A 19730-nucleotide genomic window follows, 5' to 3' on the forward strand; every position below is an offset into this window, starting at 1 on the left:
TCGAAAACCATGGAGGAACCTGGACCACGAAAACCATGAAGGAACATGTCCAGACATTCTAAACCATGAAGGAATATACCTAGACATCAAAACCCATGGAGGAATTATCCTAGACCACGAAAACCATGGAGAAGCATACTTGGACATCGAAAACTGTGGCAACGTCGACCTCGACCGCGAAAACCATGATTAAACATGCCTAGACATTGAAAACCATGCAGGAATATACCTAGACATCGAAACCCATGGAGGAATTATCCTCGACCACGAAAACCCGAGAGTAACATACCTGGACATCGAAAACAGTGGAGCCATCGACCTCGACTACGAACACCATGAAGAAACATACCTAGACCACGAAAACCATGGAGGAATCTACCTACACCGAGACAACCATGGAGGAATATACCTGGACCACGAAAACCATGAAGGAACACGTCTAGACATTGAAAACCATGAAGGAATATACCTAGACATCAAAACCCATGGAGAAATTATCCTAGACCACGAAAATCATGGAGAAACATACCTAGACATCGAAAACTGTGGAACCGTCGACCTCGACCGCGAAAACCATGAAGAGACATACTTAGACCACGAAAACCATGGAGAAATATACCTTAGACATCAAGCACTATGGAGAAATACACCTGGACATTAAAAACTATGGAGAAATACACCTGCACATCAGAAACCATAGAGGAATATACCTAGACATCGAAAACCATAGAGGAATTATCCGAGACCACGAAAACCATGGAGGAATATATCTGGACATCGAAACCTGTGGAGCCGTCAACCTCGATCGCGAAAACCATGGAGGAATATATCTGGACATAAAAAACTATGGGGTCGTCCACCTAGAAATCGAAATTCACGATAGAATGTACCTAAACCTAGTCCTCCAAAACCCATGATCTATCGCCTTAGACATCCTCGAAAAATCCAGCGGCGTCGACCAGAATTTTATATTTTTTTATTTTTATTATTTATTATTTAATGTTATTCGTATTATTCAATTTTTTTGTTTCATTATATTATTATCATTTTATATTATATTATATTATATATTAATTATAATAAAATATTTATTATAATAATATTTTATTATTAATTAATATTAATAAATAAAATATATATTATATAATTATATACATATTTTATGCGCAAACCAGGAGCTGGTATTGCCCCCGCTGTGCCCCCATTCTCTGTCTCTCTCGCTCGGCGACGCAGAAAGAGAGGGGGTAGCCGCGTTCAGCGTAGTGCGTGACGTAGAGTGTGACAAAAGTAAGAAATCGTGCAAAGGACGTAAGTCCAAATGTAAACAAGCGTAACTTACGCCCCTCTGTCTCTAACAAAATGAAAATCCCGAAATGATGGATTTTAAATCACTAACGTTACATATCTCAGGATCTACTGGACGGATTTACTTGCAACAAAGACCAATGGAAAGAGAAAAATCGAAAAAAAATCGTCACAAATTTTCAAGTTCTTTTATGAAATGGTTTATTTGTGAGAGCCATTTGAAAATTCTGTGACGTCATAAAACCGGCATATTCGCGTATATAAGAGTAGCGGCAGGGCTCGCGCTGGCTTTTCTTTTGCGCTGCAGTTTTTCCTTTTAATACTTGGCGTCGAGCCGCTACCGCGTCTCTTGATAATTCTTAATTTTCACGACACACATTATTCACGTTTTCACTTCTCAACATTTTACTCACTCTCAGTACACTGTATGAGATCAATTAATCCACTTTTGAGGTTTTATTTATTATAGATATTATTGTCGTGAATTCGGCTCGAAACTTATTGAAACTTCTTTTATGAAAAAAATAAAATTGATTATATCCACTGCTATTTCCAATAATGTTTTATTTATTTAAACGAAATTTGCAAATCTTGCACCGTTGATCCACGGGGCTACGATCGCAATCACTTTATAATAACAGAACAGACGATAACAGACGGTATACAAGAAAACATTGAGGACTATCAGAAACTTTCTCATCGGCGATTGGTCGAGACGGATAGATTCTCACCGGTGATTGGTTATGATGGGCATCAAGAAGCCCTTGTATGTATCGGTCTGAACCCATATACGGATACGTCAGCTGCGTAAATGTATTGGTACTTTTTGCATAATCTTGAGCCCGTGCAAAGTTTTTTCTCAGCAATTACGCCACCGATCATGCTGATTTTGGGCGCAATCGAAAGAGAATTTCTTAATTAGCTGAAAGTTCAATTTTCAAATTGCGACATAACTCCTGAGCTTCGCAATTCAAGAAAATGACATTTCGATTTTACCCCCACCACCGCGAATCGTTTTATTCAGAGATAATATAGTCTCGGCGAGAGCCTCGGGCCAGCAGACGACAGGGCTGTCAATGTACTTGTCCCGAGACTCTGCCGAGTCTCTTGATAAGGCTCATGCGCAGATAACAGAATATTGAAGATCAGGTGAGCATGAGCGTAGACGAACCACGATGCTGGTAGGAAAGAAAACCAACCGCCGTTGATAGTTTCTAGGTTAGGAGTCGCTCACCACTTTTCACCCAAGATAACACTTTTTTCGGAAAAGGTCCTTCGAAACGCAATATGTCAGGGTGAAAAGCGAAAAATTGCACGCTTTAATCTGCAACAAAAACGCCCGTAGGCAAACTACAGCAGAAACAAAGTCTCTCCCAAGCAGGAGCAATTTGATACACGACTGTTCGGACTTACCGAGAGAGAGAGAGATTGATTGATTGATTGATACATTTATTGAGCCTTGGACAAGTCCTTGAGGCTAGAAATACAAAAATAAAGTTATAAAGTAAATTTAAAGTAAATTTAACGAACTAAATAATACATAAAACATAAAAGCAGCTTAGAAACTACAGGCAGTACACAATGGTATACAGAAGGAATTGAAAGAGCCATTAACTATGTATATCAGTTTGTATATACTAAATCAGTTCTCGTAATTACGCTTGTCAAAAAGAGACATTTGACCCATCAATTTCATCAAACAAATATGAAAACAGGCGAGCTTTGAGAATGTTCAGAGAAGTCGAAGTGCGGATTAAGATCGGTAGAGAATGCCAGAAATAAATAGCTGTTAGGACAAACGAGTTTTGAAAAGTACTGGTACGATGTGGTGGAATATAGAACGTATCAGCTTCTCTGCGATTTGAAGTTCTAAAGGATGCATTTGCTCGAGGGAAGAGTTCAATCAAATACGCAGCAGCCTGATTACACAATATTTTATACACCATAATGCCCATGAAATAGAGTCGACGAGACTTTACTGTTAACCATCGTAACTGTCTTCGATAAGGAGTTATATGCTCATCACGCTTTAAATTAAAAATATATCGAATACCTGAATTCAACAAAACCTCCAATTTGGTATTTAGATCAGCTGTGAGATCATTGTAAACCAAGCAGCAGTAGTCAAGCACTGGAAAGACTAGTGTGACCACTACTGTGGTTTTTACCTCAGTAGATAATACATTTCTGTGGTATCGAAGACGATACATCACTCCATTAACCCTGCTCGAAATACTATTTATGTGTTTAGCCCACGATAAGTTAGACGACATCATAATTCCGAGATTTCGGACATCATGCACATAGGGAAGGTTAACTCCATCAATATTAATAACAGGAAGGGTGTCTACATTTAATTTGTTGACATACCTGCTACTACCAAGAATGACAGCCTTAGATTTACTCAAGTTTAGTTTTAAACCGCTTCGCAAAGCATAGTTTGAAATTGCTTGGACGTCTTGTGCCATTTATTTCATCAACGATATCAGAAGGATAGCAGCTACGATAGATTTGTGTGTCATCTGCAAAAACGAGATGTTTGCTGTGAGAAAGAACACTTCCGATATCATTGATGAAGAGAGAGAATAAAAGAGGGCCAAGTACAGATCCCTGTGGTACACCTGATGTGGTTTTAGCCCAATTTGAACAGATTCCAGAGCTGTCAATGCAGGCCTGGGATCTGTCAGTCAAGTACGAATGAAAGAACTTCAAAACATGTTCAGAGAATCCAAAGCTGCGTAGTCTGGTGAGTAAATTTGAATGAGGTATCGTGTCAAAGGCTTTACTGAAGTCAAATAATATCAGAATAGTCACCTTCCTGCCATCAACAGCCTCCCTGATATCATGACACAACCGAAGCAGGGCCGTCTGGGTACTGAATAGTCCTCGATAAGCAGACTGATAGATATCTAGCAAACTATGTGTCTCTAGAAAAGTTGTGATTTGATCGTGTATGCAGCGTTCAAAGAGTTTAGCCATTTCGCTAAGATTAGCAATCGGTCTTGTGTCTGAAGGTGTAACAGGAGGGCTTGTTTTAATCAGCGGTCGAATGTAAGCTTTCTTCCACAGAGATGGAAAGTGAGCAAACCGAAGACAGTTATTAAATACTGATACAAGCACAGGCAGAATAGCCGACAAACCCTTACATAGAGCAAATGGCGATAGTTTATCAGGTCCAGCAGACAAAGACGTGGATGATTTAGTCCTGAGTAAAGTAGTTACATAGTGGGTAGAAATCTCAGTGAATTCAAAAACTGGCCTGTTTTCATCAAGCGGTGTGAGAGATCTTAAGAACACATTTAAAGAACAAGGAGGCGTAGCGCAGGAAACCTGCACATAATACAAATTAAGTTCTTCACTCGAGAAAAACGTGAATGGAGACAGCGAGTTTGTTCTTATCAAACCAAGATTTGAGAGTTCTCGCCACAGAGAAGAAGGATCTCTGGTGGATGACACTCTATCAAGGTAATACTGATTTTTAGCATGTTTCAATCTAAGAGCGAGATCATTTCTGAAATGTTTATAGATAGCCATGTTTAAAATATTTCCTGATCTTCTAGCTTGTTTGTACATTACATTTTTACGTTTTATAAGATCTTTCATTTCATTTGTTAGCCACGGTGCTAAAGGTTTATTTATTTTAAAAGTAGTAAGTGGTGCATGAATGTCAAGAGAAGTAAGTATTTGATAGCAAAAAGAATCCAGTAAGACATCAATATTATAAGTAGATTCACATGAGTTGAATGATAAAAGATTATTATTCTTTAATAAAAAATTTAACGTTTCAGTAAACTCGTTATTATTAAAATTTCGCAAGGTGCGTTTAGTAACAATGCGCTGTATTTCTCGAGCTACAGGGAAGGCATAATGCAAAGTAAGAAGGTCATGGCCAGCAATAAAAGGCGCTTCGGATTTGTTAAACAGAACTATTTTGTTTGGATTGTCGATGACAAACACATCAAGCCATGAGTCAGAACTTTTTGTGTGGTGAGTAGTCTCCGATTCGACAATGTGGAGAGCTTGAGAAAAAACAAGATCTCTCAAGTAGTTACCTTCAAAGTTATTGCAGGCTAGATCACAGTTTAAGTCGCCAGATATAATAACATTTTCGTAAAGTTGAGAAAAACGCAGGAAATCATCAATGAACGAATGAAAGAGTAAACCTTTGGGTCTTCTATACATAGAGACAAATAGAAGCACATAGTTTGTGATTGTACGAATCTCGAAAATAATATATTCTGGGGCATTTGAAAATTGGCTAGGTGAAGAAGCGAGTATTTTTACTTTAAGAGATTCGTGAACGTAGCATGCAACTCCACCTCCAACTTTACCCTCTCTATCGTTGCGAATAAGTACATAGCCCTCCAACTTGACTAAATCATCAGAAACTCGAGAATGGAGCCAAGTCTCACTGATGGAGATAATATGTGAAAAATTAAATGAGAAATAAGCTCTAATTTGATCAATGTGTCCGAGTAAAGAATTAGCATTTAGCAAGGAAATGGTTAATAGATTATCGCAAAGTACAGTCTTCTTATGATGAGTTGATGAAATATCGGACGTTGACGTTGAACCATCTAATGATTTGGGTAGTAGTCAAGTAATCTTCGAGAAGTCCACATCAGAATTAATCGAAATGATCTCGGACCCATCCATTTTGCGCACAAATACTCCGCGCGAAGTGGCCCAGGCATGTTTCCATCCACGCTCTTTAGTGATTGAGCGAACACGGCCAAGAAATTGGTGTATTTGAGGAGGGAGAAACTCTTTTATTATGATGTTTCCATTTGTGTTTGCCGAAAAAACCTCATTGATGGAAAGTATTCTCTTCTTCCGTTTCATTAACAAAACCTCGTTACACACCGATGCCGATTTGAACCGAACCAAGAAAGATTTTGAGCGTACTTGAGATGACGTTTTATGTTGATCACCAATAGCACCTTGAGGCTTTTTTTCAAGGCTGCGAACATCCATAATATCAGATGAACATTCAGCTGCACCGAGAGAAGATAAGATCTTATCAACAAGTATTCTCGGTGAGTCATTTAAAGATGCCGGTAGGTTATGAATTACTATCCCCGGTGACGTCAGCTGGGCACTTAGATTTGCAACATTAGTCACAATACCTTCCATCTGTGATTTCAACTCCACATTCTCTGCAGCGATGTTTTCAGTTCGGTTACTAAGAGCTGCCACGTCAGTGCGTACTTCAGAAATAAGTTCACCCATATTATCTTGATTTGTCGCAAGGTTTGACACTTCAGTACGAAGAAGCGAAATATCTTGGACAACTCCATTTATTGTCTCAGAAAGAGACTCAAATCTCGACGTCATTTGACTCTGCATTGAGACCAGGTTTGCATTGATCGCCGCAGTGTTCGATTGAATTTGACGCATCACATCTTCTAATGTAATGGGCGAAGATGAACCAGCAGCTTGAGAGACATGTGAATCTTTGGCTTGGACCAAAGACACGGGCCACAGCAAAAACTTTTAAACTGTTCATTGTTGTGAAGATCAATTTCAAACTTAGTCGACGCACATTCAATATGAAATGTTTCCTTGCACGAACCTTTACAAACAACAATGTCATTTTTGGCTAAGCGTTTGCAGATGGAACAATAACGTTTCGTCATTTTGATAAACTCTACAGACTGCACAGAATAGAATGATCAGCAGTTTTAAATTTCAAAGTTGCTCCGAATAAAGAACTTATCGGTTGATGGTAAAGTAGATCACTCGACAGAGAACCAAAGTGATCGAGGTCGATAAGTAGTGATTAAAATTCAGAATTGTTTTCAGTTCACTTCAGAGAATACACTAAGATATTGACGGGATTCTATCTGATTTGATATGCCTCGATCACTGGTCGATGAAAGCCGATATTAATGTGTCAGTCAGTATCATTGACAGATAGGGTTATGTAATAAGCCGGTGTACAATTTTCAGAACGGACGAAATAACGAAATTTTCACATAAAATGAGCAAAAAGAACGCCTTATAAGAACAATAATGTTCGAATTTTCACTTATTGTGCAGATTTGCACAAGTAAATTGCAAGACTGTCTAATTAGTTGAGCAAATGATAGGCACTAACACATTCACAGGAATTTCGTATGGCCGTAACTGACAGATCACAGTGAAAACACCGTCAGAATCAAAATTTGTAATATTCACAAAAACACACTGCTTCTCAGATAAGTAAAATAACGTAATAGTTGAACACACTACTATTTACAACTAACACACTATAATAAATTATTTTGTTCGTTAATTATAGATGAAAAATAACTTTATACTGAGACAGAATTCCACATCACTTTCCCGCTCAGAGAGAGAGAGAGAGAGCAAAACTCCAACTCCAACTACAACTTTTTGCCCTCCTGGCATTTCCTCGGAACCCCCAAAGTTTTAGAAATACGCCACAATATCTGAAACTCCTAATTTTTTGCTGAAATAAAGATAGCCGTGCGAAAAAAAAATCGTATGATATTTTTTAAAAAACAAAAATGAAGCTTTTTCTATCCCCTTCAAAGCTGTCATGGAGGAAAGTCGCGAAAAAAATGTCTATTACATTGGCAGCCGGTTTATGAAGGCCAAAAATTTGTCGAAAAACGGTGTTGTTCTAAAAAGCGTGCCAGCTAAAAAAAAAATTGAAAAATAATTTAGGAGACGACAAATTAAAGCTCAACTTATTCCCTTCAAAATGACGTTTATTAAATTCGATTCCATTGATTTTTGAACAAGCTATCAAACTTTTAGTGTGGGTAAAAAATTCGACTGGTGAACCCAAACTTTTGGACGGGAGTGTAATTTATGAGTAACTCTAAATTTTGACATTATTAAATTGGTCTAAGAAGCTTTTAAATCCAAAAAAATCACATGCAAGCTAGTCATTGCTTACTCTACGGTGGCAGAGACTTATAAGAAAGTCGATTCTTTTCAGACTTTCCGGAGCGGCTGATATTAGTCACAATATTTGACGTCGATTGGATCGATACAAATTATGTTTAAATATGAGTTAAAAGTACTTGTCCGGCCCATCACTATTCATTCAAATAAAAATCAATCATAAAAAAACGAAATTGTCCGGCAGCATCCGGTTTGAAATATATTGAAATGCGATTTATTATTAGTTTAATGTTTCTTAATAATAGAATAGGTTAGTTATAACGAATGAAATTCGTTCACTGGAAGTAGTGAGAAGTTAAAATTGCCATCATTGAAATACAAACTGGGGAGTTATTTTGAAAGCTTGAACATATTTAATGTGCTAAATATTTTTTATTTATCGATGCACAGTAACATCCCTTGTATGCTACAGGACAATTCGTTTCCATTCTTATTAAATTAGTGCAATTAAGAGAAAATTACTTGAAGATAATTCTTTAAATTCCCTCTCCATGAACTTTGCAGGAAAACTCTGCCTGAATATTTGTGCTCCATCAGTTCTAGAAAAGCCCTGATTTTTATTTGAATAAACAATTTTAATGGAAAATGATGGGCCGGACAAGTACTTTTAACTCATATTTAAACATAATTTGTATCAATCCAATCGACATCGAATATTGTGAATAATATCAGCAGCTCCGGAAAGTCTGAAAAGATTCAATTTCCTTGTAAGTCTCTGCCACCGTAGAGTAAGCAATGACTAGCTTGCATGTGATTTTTTTGGATTTAAAAGCTTCTTACAAGGAAAGGTTTAGTGTTCCCCTCTGAATTTGATAATTTTTTTATATGTTATAGTCCATCGAAAAATAAGAGACACGTATTTTTTTTTTTTATCGGCTTAAAGTTATTTTTAAGGGATGAAAACGACCCCCGATGTTGAGGATATTTTGCATCTGGTAGACTGTTTCATATAGAAGCACTCAACCGATCTAAACAAAACCAATTGCAAAATGTTCTGCATGTTAAATAACCTATATGACATGTTCAACTTCTTATGCACCCCTATTACATGGGGATGATTCACCCCCCAATATACATATTTTTTTTGTACAATAAAAACTTACGATCCGATTTCAATAAAACAAACGCCATTTTGCAGAGCAAAAAAAATAAAATTGACGTGTTTTTGGGTTTTCTTCGAATTATCCTCGATGTATAATATTTTTAACTTTTTATGCACCCTTACTGCAGGGGGGTAAACCACCCTCTGACATTCATCATTTTTTGGTTTAAAAAAAAATGTCGTTCGATTTCATGGATCAGACAACATTTTGAAGAGCAAAAGATTAAAGGTGACGTGTCTTTGGATTTTTCTGATAATAAAAATTCTGGGGGTGAACCACCCCTTAAATCTCAAATTTCATATTGCGCGCCGCATTGCATATTGGTCTCATCATCATTGCGTATCGACTTATATACTAAATAATATCTATTTCGCATGTGCATCAGCTGCCATCATAATCAGATAGAGAATTGAATATTCTGGCATGCTTCACCTTTATACAGAAGTGTTGGTATCTTTTCTATTTATATAAGTTTCTTTTTTGAACGATTTACGAAGATAAAAAATCTCAAATACGAAGAGTTAAAATCGTGGCTCGACGCTTTTATATTTATACGACAAAAATCTGGATATTCAGGGGTGATTCACCCCTTTGCAGTAAGGGTGCATAAGAAGTTGGACATGTAATATAGGTTATTTGACACGTAAAACATTTTGCAATTGGTTTCGTTTCAATCGGTTAAGTGCTTCTAGATGAAACACTCTAACACATGCAAAACATACCCAACTTTAGGGGTTGATTTCATCCCTTAAATATATTTTTGAGCCAATAAAAAAAATACGTCTCCTATTTTTTGACAAGCTACATTCTATAAAAAGAATACTGAAATCGGAAAGGGACAGTGCTCGAAATATAATTTGACATTTTAAGGGTGTTTTACCCCCATAATTTTTTTGATCAGGGGAAAAACAAAAAACACCTCATTTTTATTTTTATTTGCTCTGCAAAATGGCGTTTCTTTTATTGGAATCGGATGGTGAGTTTTTTTTATACGACAAAAATCTAGATATTCGGGAGTGGTTTACCTCTTTGCAGTAAGGGTGCATAAAAAGTTGAACATGTCAAATAGGTTATTCAACATGCAGAACATTTTGCAATTGGTTTTGATTCGATCGGTTAAGTGCTTCTATATTGAGCAGTCTACCAGATGCAAAACATGCCCAACTTCGGGGGTCGATTTCACCTCTTAAAAATAACTTTAAGCCGATAAAAAAATACGTGTTTCTTATTTTTCGATGGACTATAACATATAAAAAAATTATCAAAATCGGAGGGGAACACCAAAGTACCTTTCCTTGTAAAAAGCGTTTAGGTATAGTAATTTGTTACACTATGTTGGCAGAGACTTGGAAGAAAATCGATTCTTCTCAGACAGACTTTCAGGATTCCCTGGTATTATTCACAAGATTCGACGTCAATTTTAGATCGGTACAAATTATGTTTAAATATGTGTTAACCTTTTAAGCGGCAGAACCAATTCGCCTCATAGTGCCCAAAATGCGGGAAAAAAAAGTATTCAGATTGTTACGAAATTTAGTACTCGGAGGTTTTTGGGGTCGCTGATTACGAATCCGCTCTCAAAATTTCGAAATTCAAAATGGCGGATTCAATATGGCGGCCGAAAATAAAAAATTCGTTTGAATCGGATAAAAATTGGTACTCGGGGGTTTTTGGGGTCATCGATTACGAATCCGCCCTCGAAATTTCAAAATTCAAAATGGCGGATCCAATATGGCGGACGAAAATGAAAAATTCATTTGAATCGGATAAAAATTGGTACTCGGGGGTTTTCGGGGTCACTGATTACGAATCCGTCCTCAAAATTTATAATTCGAAAACAATATCTCATATGCCGACCATGCACGGGGCAATTTTGAATAGTATTTGTGTTACATTTATTCACATATAAAACTTGAAAAACTCAGGGTTAATATAAAATCAATATGAAGAAGTAGATATACAACACCGGTTCTGGACCACTTTTTCTCTACTGCGCATGCGCAGAAAAATCCATTGCGCAGGTTCTACTGCGCATGTTCTAGAAGGTTCCATGGGAGGGGGGGGGGGGGTACTGCGCATGTTCCAGAAGGTTCCATGGGAGGGGGGGGGGGGGATCGGTGACGTCATAACTGCGCAGTGACCTTGTTTGCGTTGGGTGAATTACGGTGACGTCATAACTGCGCAGTGACCTTGTTTGCGTTGGGCGAATTACGGTGACGTCATAACTGCGCAGTGACCTTGTTTGCGTCGGGCGAATTACGGTGACGTCATAACTGCGCAGTGACCTTGTTTGCGTCGGGTGAATTACGGTGACGTCATAACTGCGCAGTGACCTTGTTTGCGTCGGGTGAATTACGGTGACGTCATAACTGCGCAGTGATCTTGGGTGAAATCTGATTGATGACGTCATCTCGATTTCATCTCAAGAGTTCCGATTCTAAAATTCAGGAAAAATGTGTGTCAGCGTGGGGATGTACCCTATAAAAGGAGATTTTTTCCCTCATCGTCACTTTATGCTGAATACTTGAGCATTGCGATATTGTGAAAAACAAACTGAGCAATGGAAGCCATTTTGGATTTGCAAGGTTTTAAGATGCCTATCAATAAATTCGTATTGAAAGAGCTGGCAGTCATTAAAATTTATCCCAGTGCGGAAGCTTATGAGGAGTTTGGATACCTTTTAGTTAAGCCTCCATGTGAATGGGATAGTTTACCAGCCAAGTATAAGAGTCAGAACAAGTGGTGTGAACGCAACCATCACGGTATCCCATGGAATACCGGTGATATTCCTTATGATGAAGTGAAAAACGTATTTGACATTATTTTAAAAAATGTGAGTTTTGTTTATGTGAAAGGGTTGGAAAAAAAGCAATGGATCACCGATATTATAGGAGATTCAAAGTTGATCATTAATATGGAGGATTTGGGTTGCCCCGCATTGCGAAAATTACCCGCACCAATATATCAACATTACAAGTACCATAATGGGGTACGCGAATACAATTGTGCATTTGAAAACGTTCACCGTTTGAAGGAATGGCATTTGAAGCATGGTGTTAAAAATTCATCGTCTCCATGATCCTTAAGAATCTTCACTACATTGGGAAGTCTGAGAGCAATGAAGACGGAGGATATCGCTCGTCTTCCTCAAGAATTTATTCTAACGTACGCATGGAAGGACATTGACGACGTATGGGTCAGACTTCTTGAAGAATGGTGCATCGATGAGAGTTATCGTCGATGTCGAAAACACTATCAAAAAACGGATACTGACGAATTCGATGGACCTATACCGTTAATCATAAATTGTCTCAAATGTCATTTTTTTTCTGAAAATTTGTATGATAAATAAAATATATATATATAAATGTTTCCAAGTTTTTTAAATCTCACAATACTGCTTGCAAATAGAAAGAAATATCAATCTCTGATTAAGAAAGAAAATGACTCATTTTCATCTTTCAAATATGACATCAGTCATGAGTCGCACGATAGAACAACAAATCCGTGGTAGTTCGAGCATGCTTGTAACATGATGCCCTGCGGAGCGAGCCACGTGGAGAAAAAATAATTATTTATATTTTTCTGGGTGACCGAGTGACGTGAATACGTAGCAATGCGTATAATCCATTATGCTCTATGATCCAAGAAAAAATTTGAATTATTACCTGCTTATTCAAGTTTATCTATAGACTGAATAAACATTTTTCGTAGTGGAACGTCTTATCTCCTGTAACCCGATCTTCTTTCGCGTGGTCCAGTGACACGAGACTCACGACATACGCATTACGTTATTAATACTAATTGTTGATTACAATGTTTTTTGCAAAGTACCTTTTATAACAAATAATTTGCATATATCATTTGTAAATAGAAATGATATTGAAAAAAATCTATAGAAAGTCATTTGAATTTTGAATGATTATTTATTGAATATTCTTACTGATAGATACTTTTGTAGAAACTTCTAGAACCATCTATCGTTAAGAAAATGTTCTATTATAAAAAAATCATTTTTTCCATTTAAAAACAATTTTTGATTGTGAGTATTATTTCTATCTCTTTCTAATATCAAATTACAAAGCTTGCCGCAAAAATTCTTTGGAAATGTTTTCATCCCTCTCTAGCGTTGCAAAATTATATCGCTGTCTCTTTTTACGACTTTTCATATATAATGATCCTTGCTTGTGCGATCTCGTCATTCACATCATAATCTTTTGCAAGTTAACAAATGTTAAAAAATGGATTCGGCAAAGTGTTTGCAATTAATAAGGCTGATGGAAAATGCTTACATAGCATTAAAACACGCACCACACGAACAAGTAGAAAAGTGGAAAAATCACCAGGCTCGAAACATTAGGCTCCTTAATAAAATTTTGAAAACACCAAATTTGTCGAGTGGTGAAAAAACAAGAATTCAAACGACGATTTCCCTGCTCAAGGCTCTGAGTGAAAAGTACAGAGCTCGAGCAGGTGGAAATATCGGTGTGCGAGACAAAACATCCGATCGCGTTCGTTGGACGCATTTGGAGTCCGCTTTTCAAAACCGTATACGAACCGGTGCAGTAGTAAATCTCATACACACGGACCTTCGATCTTTCTTATACGACGCCAAAGTCGTTACAGTTAAACGATTAAAAAATGTACTAAAGAAAGACGGGAATATCAAAGCCAATGTTGTATTGGCGTGTAAATTTTCAATGATAAAAAACGGTGCTATGATTGAAGAAACAAAGTACTTTAACACGCGAAACATGGCGATTCTCACAGCCACGGACATTCAGACATGGTTCGACGAAAATGTGACAGATCGCCTCCTGGTTGACGTGGAAGAATTCCAAGAACGTGATTCCGGCTGGTCGATGCGAGAAATCATCAATTTGACAGTGAACATCAATCGCTACGAGCCACTGCGGGGTGGTATCTCAACATATGCCGATATCCCACGAGATATAAAAATGAAAAAAGCTGTCGTCAATATAAAAAATAACGATGAGTTCTGTTTCTTGTGGACTGTGACAGCAGCACTTCATCCAGCAGAAAATCATGCCGACCGTACAAGTTCGTACCCCGACTTCGAGACAGTATTGAAATACGATGGCATACGTTTTCCAATTGCCTTGAAAGACATTTGCAAATTTGAAAAAATGAACAATTTGACGATTAACGTATACGGTGTGGACAAATGTGGTAAAAAAAGTGAAATAGTGCCGTTGTACTTGAGTAAAATCAAATCAGATAAATCCACTATCCATCTTCTCATGATTGAGGGAAATATGGATATAGATGAAGAAGACAATTTCCAACCAATCTACCACTTTGCTTGGATCCGTAATCTATCACGTTTGCTGAGTTCTCAAGTTACAAATTATGATAAACGCACATGGTTTTGTGATAACTGTTTGAACCATTTTTACCTTCAACAGTCTTTTGAAAATCATAAACGTGATTGCATGAGCATAAACAAAACGAAAATGGTTTTACCGACCGAGGAAAATAAAATTTTGAATTTCAAAAATTATCGGTTCAAAGAAGATGTACCGTTCGTCGTGTACGCGGATCTCGAATGCCTTATCGAATCAATGGGTGAGTCTCAAAAGCATATCCCGCACAGTGCTGCGTATTATTTGAAATGTTCCTTCAACGATTCACTCTCAAAATTCGATATGAAACGTGGAACCGATTGTATCGAGTGGTTCATCGATCAATTGCACGAAATCGCAGAAACAGTTAATTCTTATTTGACAAATATTGTGCCGATGAAACCACTCACATCGGATGAAAAAATACAGTTTAGAAATGCCACAAAATGCCATATTTGTGAAAAGCCGTTCGACTCCGCGGATGTAAAGCACCGCGATCATTGCCATTTCACAGGAAATTATCGGGGTGCTGCGCATCCTGGATGCAATTTGAATTATACGAAATCTCATAGTATCCCAATAGTTTTTCACAATCTCTCTGGCTATGACTCACACTTTTTAATCAAAACATTGGCTACACGATTCAACGGCACAGTCAAACTTCTCCCTATAAACAAAGAGCGATACATTTCATTCACGAAATACGTTGAAGGTACAAATGTAAATTTACGGTTTATCGACTCCTTCAGGTTTATGGCTAATAGTCTCGAAAAATTAGCCTCATACCTGAGGGATGAGGATAAGTCAATCACACGTAAGCACTCTAGTACTGTAGAGGAATTCCAGTTGCTCACGAGGAAGGGAGTTTTCCCTTACGAATACGTGGACTCGTGGGAGAAACTTGACGAAGAGCAGTTGCCATCGAAAGAAAATTTTTATTCAAAATTAAATAATGCAAACATTTCGGAGCAAGATTACGAACACGCAAAAAACATTTGGAATATTTTCAACATTATTTCATTGGGTGAATATTCCGATTTATATTTAAAGACAGACGTTTTACTATTGGCTGATATATTTGAAAATTTTCGACGCAACTGCTCTTCGACGTACGGCTTGGATCCTCTACATTATTTTACAGCTCCGGGACTTGCTTTTGACGCGATGCTCAAATGTACGGGTGTTCAACTTGAACTCCTCACAGATCCTGAAATGCTCCTGTTTATCGAAAAAGGCATTCGAGGTGGTGTATCGCAGTGTTGCAATAGATATGCTCATGCAAACAATCGGTACATGGGAGCCGATTTTGATCCAAGCAAAGAGGAATCGTATTTAATGTACTTTGACGTGAATAATTTGTACGGTGCAGCCATGTCCCAATACCTACCTGTTGGTTCTTTCGAATGGGAGTCCGAGCCTATAGATATTCTCAATACCTAGGGAAAAAAAGGTTGGGACAAGTACATTGATGGTCTCTTGTTTCTGGATGACATAGAAAAAAGATTCAGCACCAGGAAAAAAATTCTATAGAAATAATAAACGAAAAATTGAAAAGTTCAAAAAAATTCAACAAAAATATAAACAATGGAAAAAAATTCTGTAAAGAAAAATAAAAAATTTTCAAAAAAAATCATAAATATTGAACAAATTGAAAAATGTACTATCCACGTTACATGCAGTATAAAAATGTATGCTATCAATTGGAGGCCAAGTTTTTATTGATAATGTGGAATATTTATCGAATAAATTGGAAACGTTAATGAAATTCATGATAATTATTTTCACGAAAAAAGTTAATGAAAAATAAGTTATAACGGAAGTTACGTGCAGTACTAAAATGTATTATATCAAGTCGAGGTCAAGTATTTATCAGTTATTCGAAATATAATCTCCGGCGACTAATGAGCGTTGAGAATCCTTGTCGGGCTCACAACGTTTTATCAAAATTACTAAAAAATTAATGGAAATAAATTCATTAAAAATTCACATGAAAGTCATTCGTTACTTCAACAAGGTACACACTTTAAAGAATCGATTCCCCTCCGATTTCCAGGATCCCCTGGTATTATTCACAACATTCAACTTCGATTGGATCGGTACAAATTATGTTCAAATACGTCTTAAACGTACTTGTCCGGCCCATCACTTTTTATTCAAATTGCTCATTCGAAAACAAATCAAAAACGAAGTTGATGCATGTGTTAATATTAAGGAACAGTAATTCCCGAGAAAATAATTTTCCTTCGAATCGCTCTTGTCAAAATGAAACGAAAATAGAAGATGAAGTTGATTAATCTATTTATATTATATGGAGTCACAATTCACAACAAAATCATTTATCTCCAAATTCCAGGAATCCACGTGTCGTACTCGACTAGTGATATTTATCAAAATGTGTACGTGACTATAGAAAAAAAAAACTTGCATGGCTAAGTAGGTTCGAAAATTTCCTAGTAATGTGCCTGATTATTTCTCATTTTCATTGGTTCTTACCGAATGGCATATGTTCACTGAAGAAAATGAGAAGTGGATATTGCTATACGGACTTGCGAACAATCAAGGGTAATTATGTAGTTTGATTACTTTTCCGAAAATCAACGAAAGAAACTTTTTTAGCATGGACGGCTTCGATTAGTTACCATTGATGATATTTCGTCGGGGGAGGCTAACATTTTCCATAAAAACCATGTGTTTGAGGTTTTGAAGTTATTGGAAAAATATGATGAAATATGGTATACTTGAATATTTTTGAGTTTTACAACACGACAGAGCGCGCGGGCACACACACACACACACACACACATCAAAGGTATTCTAAACCCGCCCAGCAATACCACACAAGCATCAAAAATGCTCTGAATACACCTACCGATTTCGCATAAACATCGCATATGTGTATCCGGAACAACTTTTGATGTGTGTGCGAAATCGTCGTATTGGTTCAGAAAACTTTCGATGTGTGGGTGTGGTTTCGCTGGGCGGGTTTAGAGCAACTTTGGTGTGTGTGTGTGTGCGCGTGCGTGCGTGCGTGCGTGCGTGCGTGCGTGCGTGCGTGCGTGCGTGCGTGCGTGCGTGCGTGCGTGCGTGCGTGCGTGCGTGCGTGCGTGTGTGTGTGTGTGTGTGTGTGTGTGTGTGTGTGTGTGTGCGTGCGTGTGTGCGTGCGTGTGTGCGTGTGTGTGTGTCCACCTGTCCTAATGTGAACTCCTAAATAGCCTGATATACGCCAAATCCCCGCATTTTTCCAACAACTTCAAAACTCCATAACTCATGGTTTTTATGGAAAATGTTAAGCCTCCCCCGACGAAATATCACTTACTATAGTTCAATCGATAACTTCGAGAAGAAGAAAAAAAAATTCCATTGATTTTCGGAAAAGTAATCAAACTACATAATTACCCAATCAAGTTCAAATTACTTGGAGATATTATTTTTATTTCTATCCATTTTATTATATTTATCATTATAGAAAAGCCCTGATTTGTTTTCGAATGAGCAATTTGAATAAAAAGTGATGGGCCGGACAAGTACGTTTAAGACGTATTTGAACATAATTTGTACCGATCCAATCGAAGTTGAATGTTGTGAATAATACCAGGGGATCCTGGAAATCGGAGGGGAATCGATTCTTTAAAGTGTGTACCTTGTTGAAGTAACGAATGACTTTCATGTGAATTTTTAATGAATTTATTTCCATTAATTTTTTAGTAATTTTGATAAAACGTTGTGAGCCCGACAAGGATTCTCAACGCTCATTAGTCGCCGGAGATTATATTTCGAATAACTGATAAATACTTGACCTCGACTTGATATAATACATTTTAGTACTGCACGTAACTTCCGTTATAACTTATTTTTCATTAACTTTTTTCGTGAAAATAATTATCATGAATTTCATTAACGTTTCCAATTTATTCGATAAATATTCCACATTATCAATAAAAACTTGGCCTCCAATTGATAGCATACATTTTTATACTGCATGTAACGTGGATAGTACATTTTTCAATTTGTTCAATATTTATGATTTTTTTTGAAAATTTTTTATTTTTCTTTACAGAATTTTTTTCCATTGTTTATATTTTTGTTGAATTTTTTTGAACTTTTCAATTTTTCGTTTATTATTTCTATAGAATTTTTTTCCTGGTGCTGAATCTTTTTTCTATGTCATCCAGAAACAAGAGACCATCAATGTACTTGTCCCAACCTTTTTTTCCCTAGGGGAAGTTTATGGTTTGATATCACGCCTTTTTTCTCAAAAGTTCCTCATATTATATATAACCTATAATCCTATAACCGTCATGTTGTGACGGTTATAGCATTTTAGTAAAAATTTCTATGAATTATTTGCTTAGTACATTTTTATAGATTCCATTCTCATACGAACATTTTTTATGGGATAATCATTTTCATGGAATTATCAGCAAATAAGGGACCATCAATGTACTTTTCCCAATCTTATTTTTCCTGGGTATGATGTTCGGCTTATAAAGTTGGTTTCCACCATAAAAGACCAATTTTTCGTAAAAATTGTAGTGAAAATATTTCGTCACAAGTCTGCCTTTGAACTTTGGCGATTTTTTTCCTTATACTCTAATATGTTATGCCTATTAGGAACTCAACAGCATGAAGGAATCCGGGATAAGGCCCGAGAAATGAATTTCGGTTTATAATGTTGGTTTCCACGTAAAAGACCAATTTTTCTTCAAAATTGTACTGAAAATATTTCGGCACTGGTTTGGTCTTGGACTTTAGTGATTTTTCTCCTTGTCTTCTAATATGTTTTGTGTAATAGGAACCCAAGAGAGTGAAGAAATGCGTCTCGTGGGCTGTAATATGATTTTCGGCTTATAACGTTGGTTTCCGCGACAAAAGATCTATTTTTCGTCAAAATTGTACTGGAAATATTTCGTCACCTGTCTGTCCTTGGCCTTTGGCGATTTTTTCCAAATCTTCATACCAAGAAAGAACTGACGTAAAGATTTCCTTAAAAGAACAGATTTTATTTATCCCTTTTATTCAAAATTCAAATGAAAGATAGATCAAAATC

At 36.9% G+C, this 19730-nt stretch overlaps 1 protein-coding gene across 3 annotated transcripts in view; it reads right to left on the reverse strand.

The window, feature by feature from the left end:
• Window positions 1-2455: 2455 nt before the first annotated feature.
• Window positions 2456-19730, reverse strand: part of inaD (inactivation no afterpotential D) — a 2962486-nt gene continuing 2945211 nt past the window's right edge. The window contains exons 19-20 of one of the 3 annotated variants that reach the window (XM_043429353.1): window positions 2719-2782; window positions 2456-2655 (exon numbers count right to left, since the gene is read on the reverse strand). In XM_043429353.1, coding sequence (XP_043285288.1) covers window positions 2546-2655; window positions 2719-2782 — 174 coding nt within the window. In that variant the 3' untranslated portion in view covers window positions 2456-2545. Of the gene's footprint in view, window positions 2656-2718; window positions 2783-3758; window positions 3828-19730 lie in introns of those variants that run through there. The other 2 variants (XM_043429354.1, XM_043429355.1) reach the window with 2 other exon arrangements.

The sequence above is a fragment of the Venturia canescens genome, chromosome 9 (genome assembly GCF_019457755.1).
Source record: "Venturia canescens isolate UGA chromosome 9, ASM1945775v1, whole genome shotgun sequence".
NCBI classification, from domain to species: domain Eukaryota; kingdom Metazoa; phylum Arthropoda; class Insecta; order Hymenoptera; family Ichneumonidae; genus Venturia; species Venturia canescens.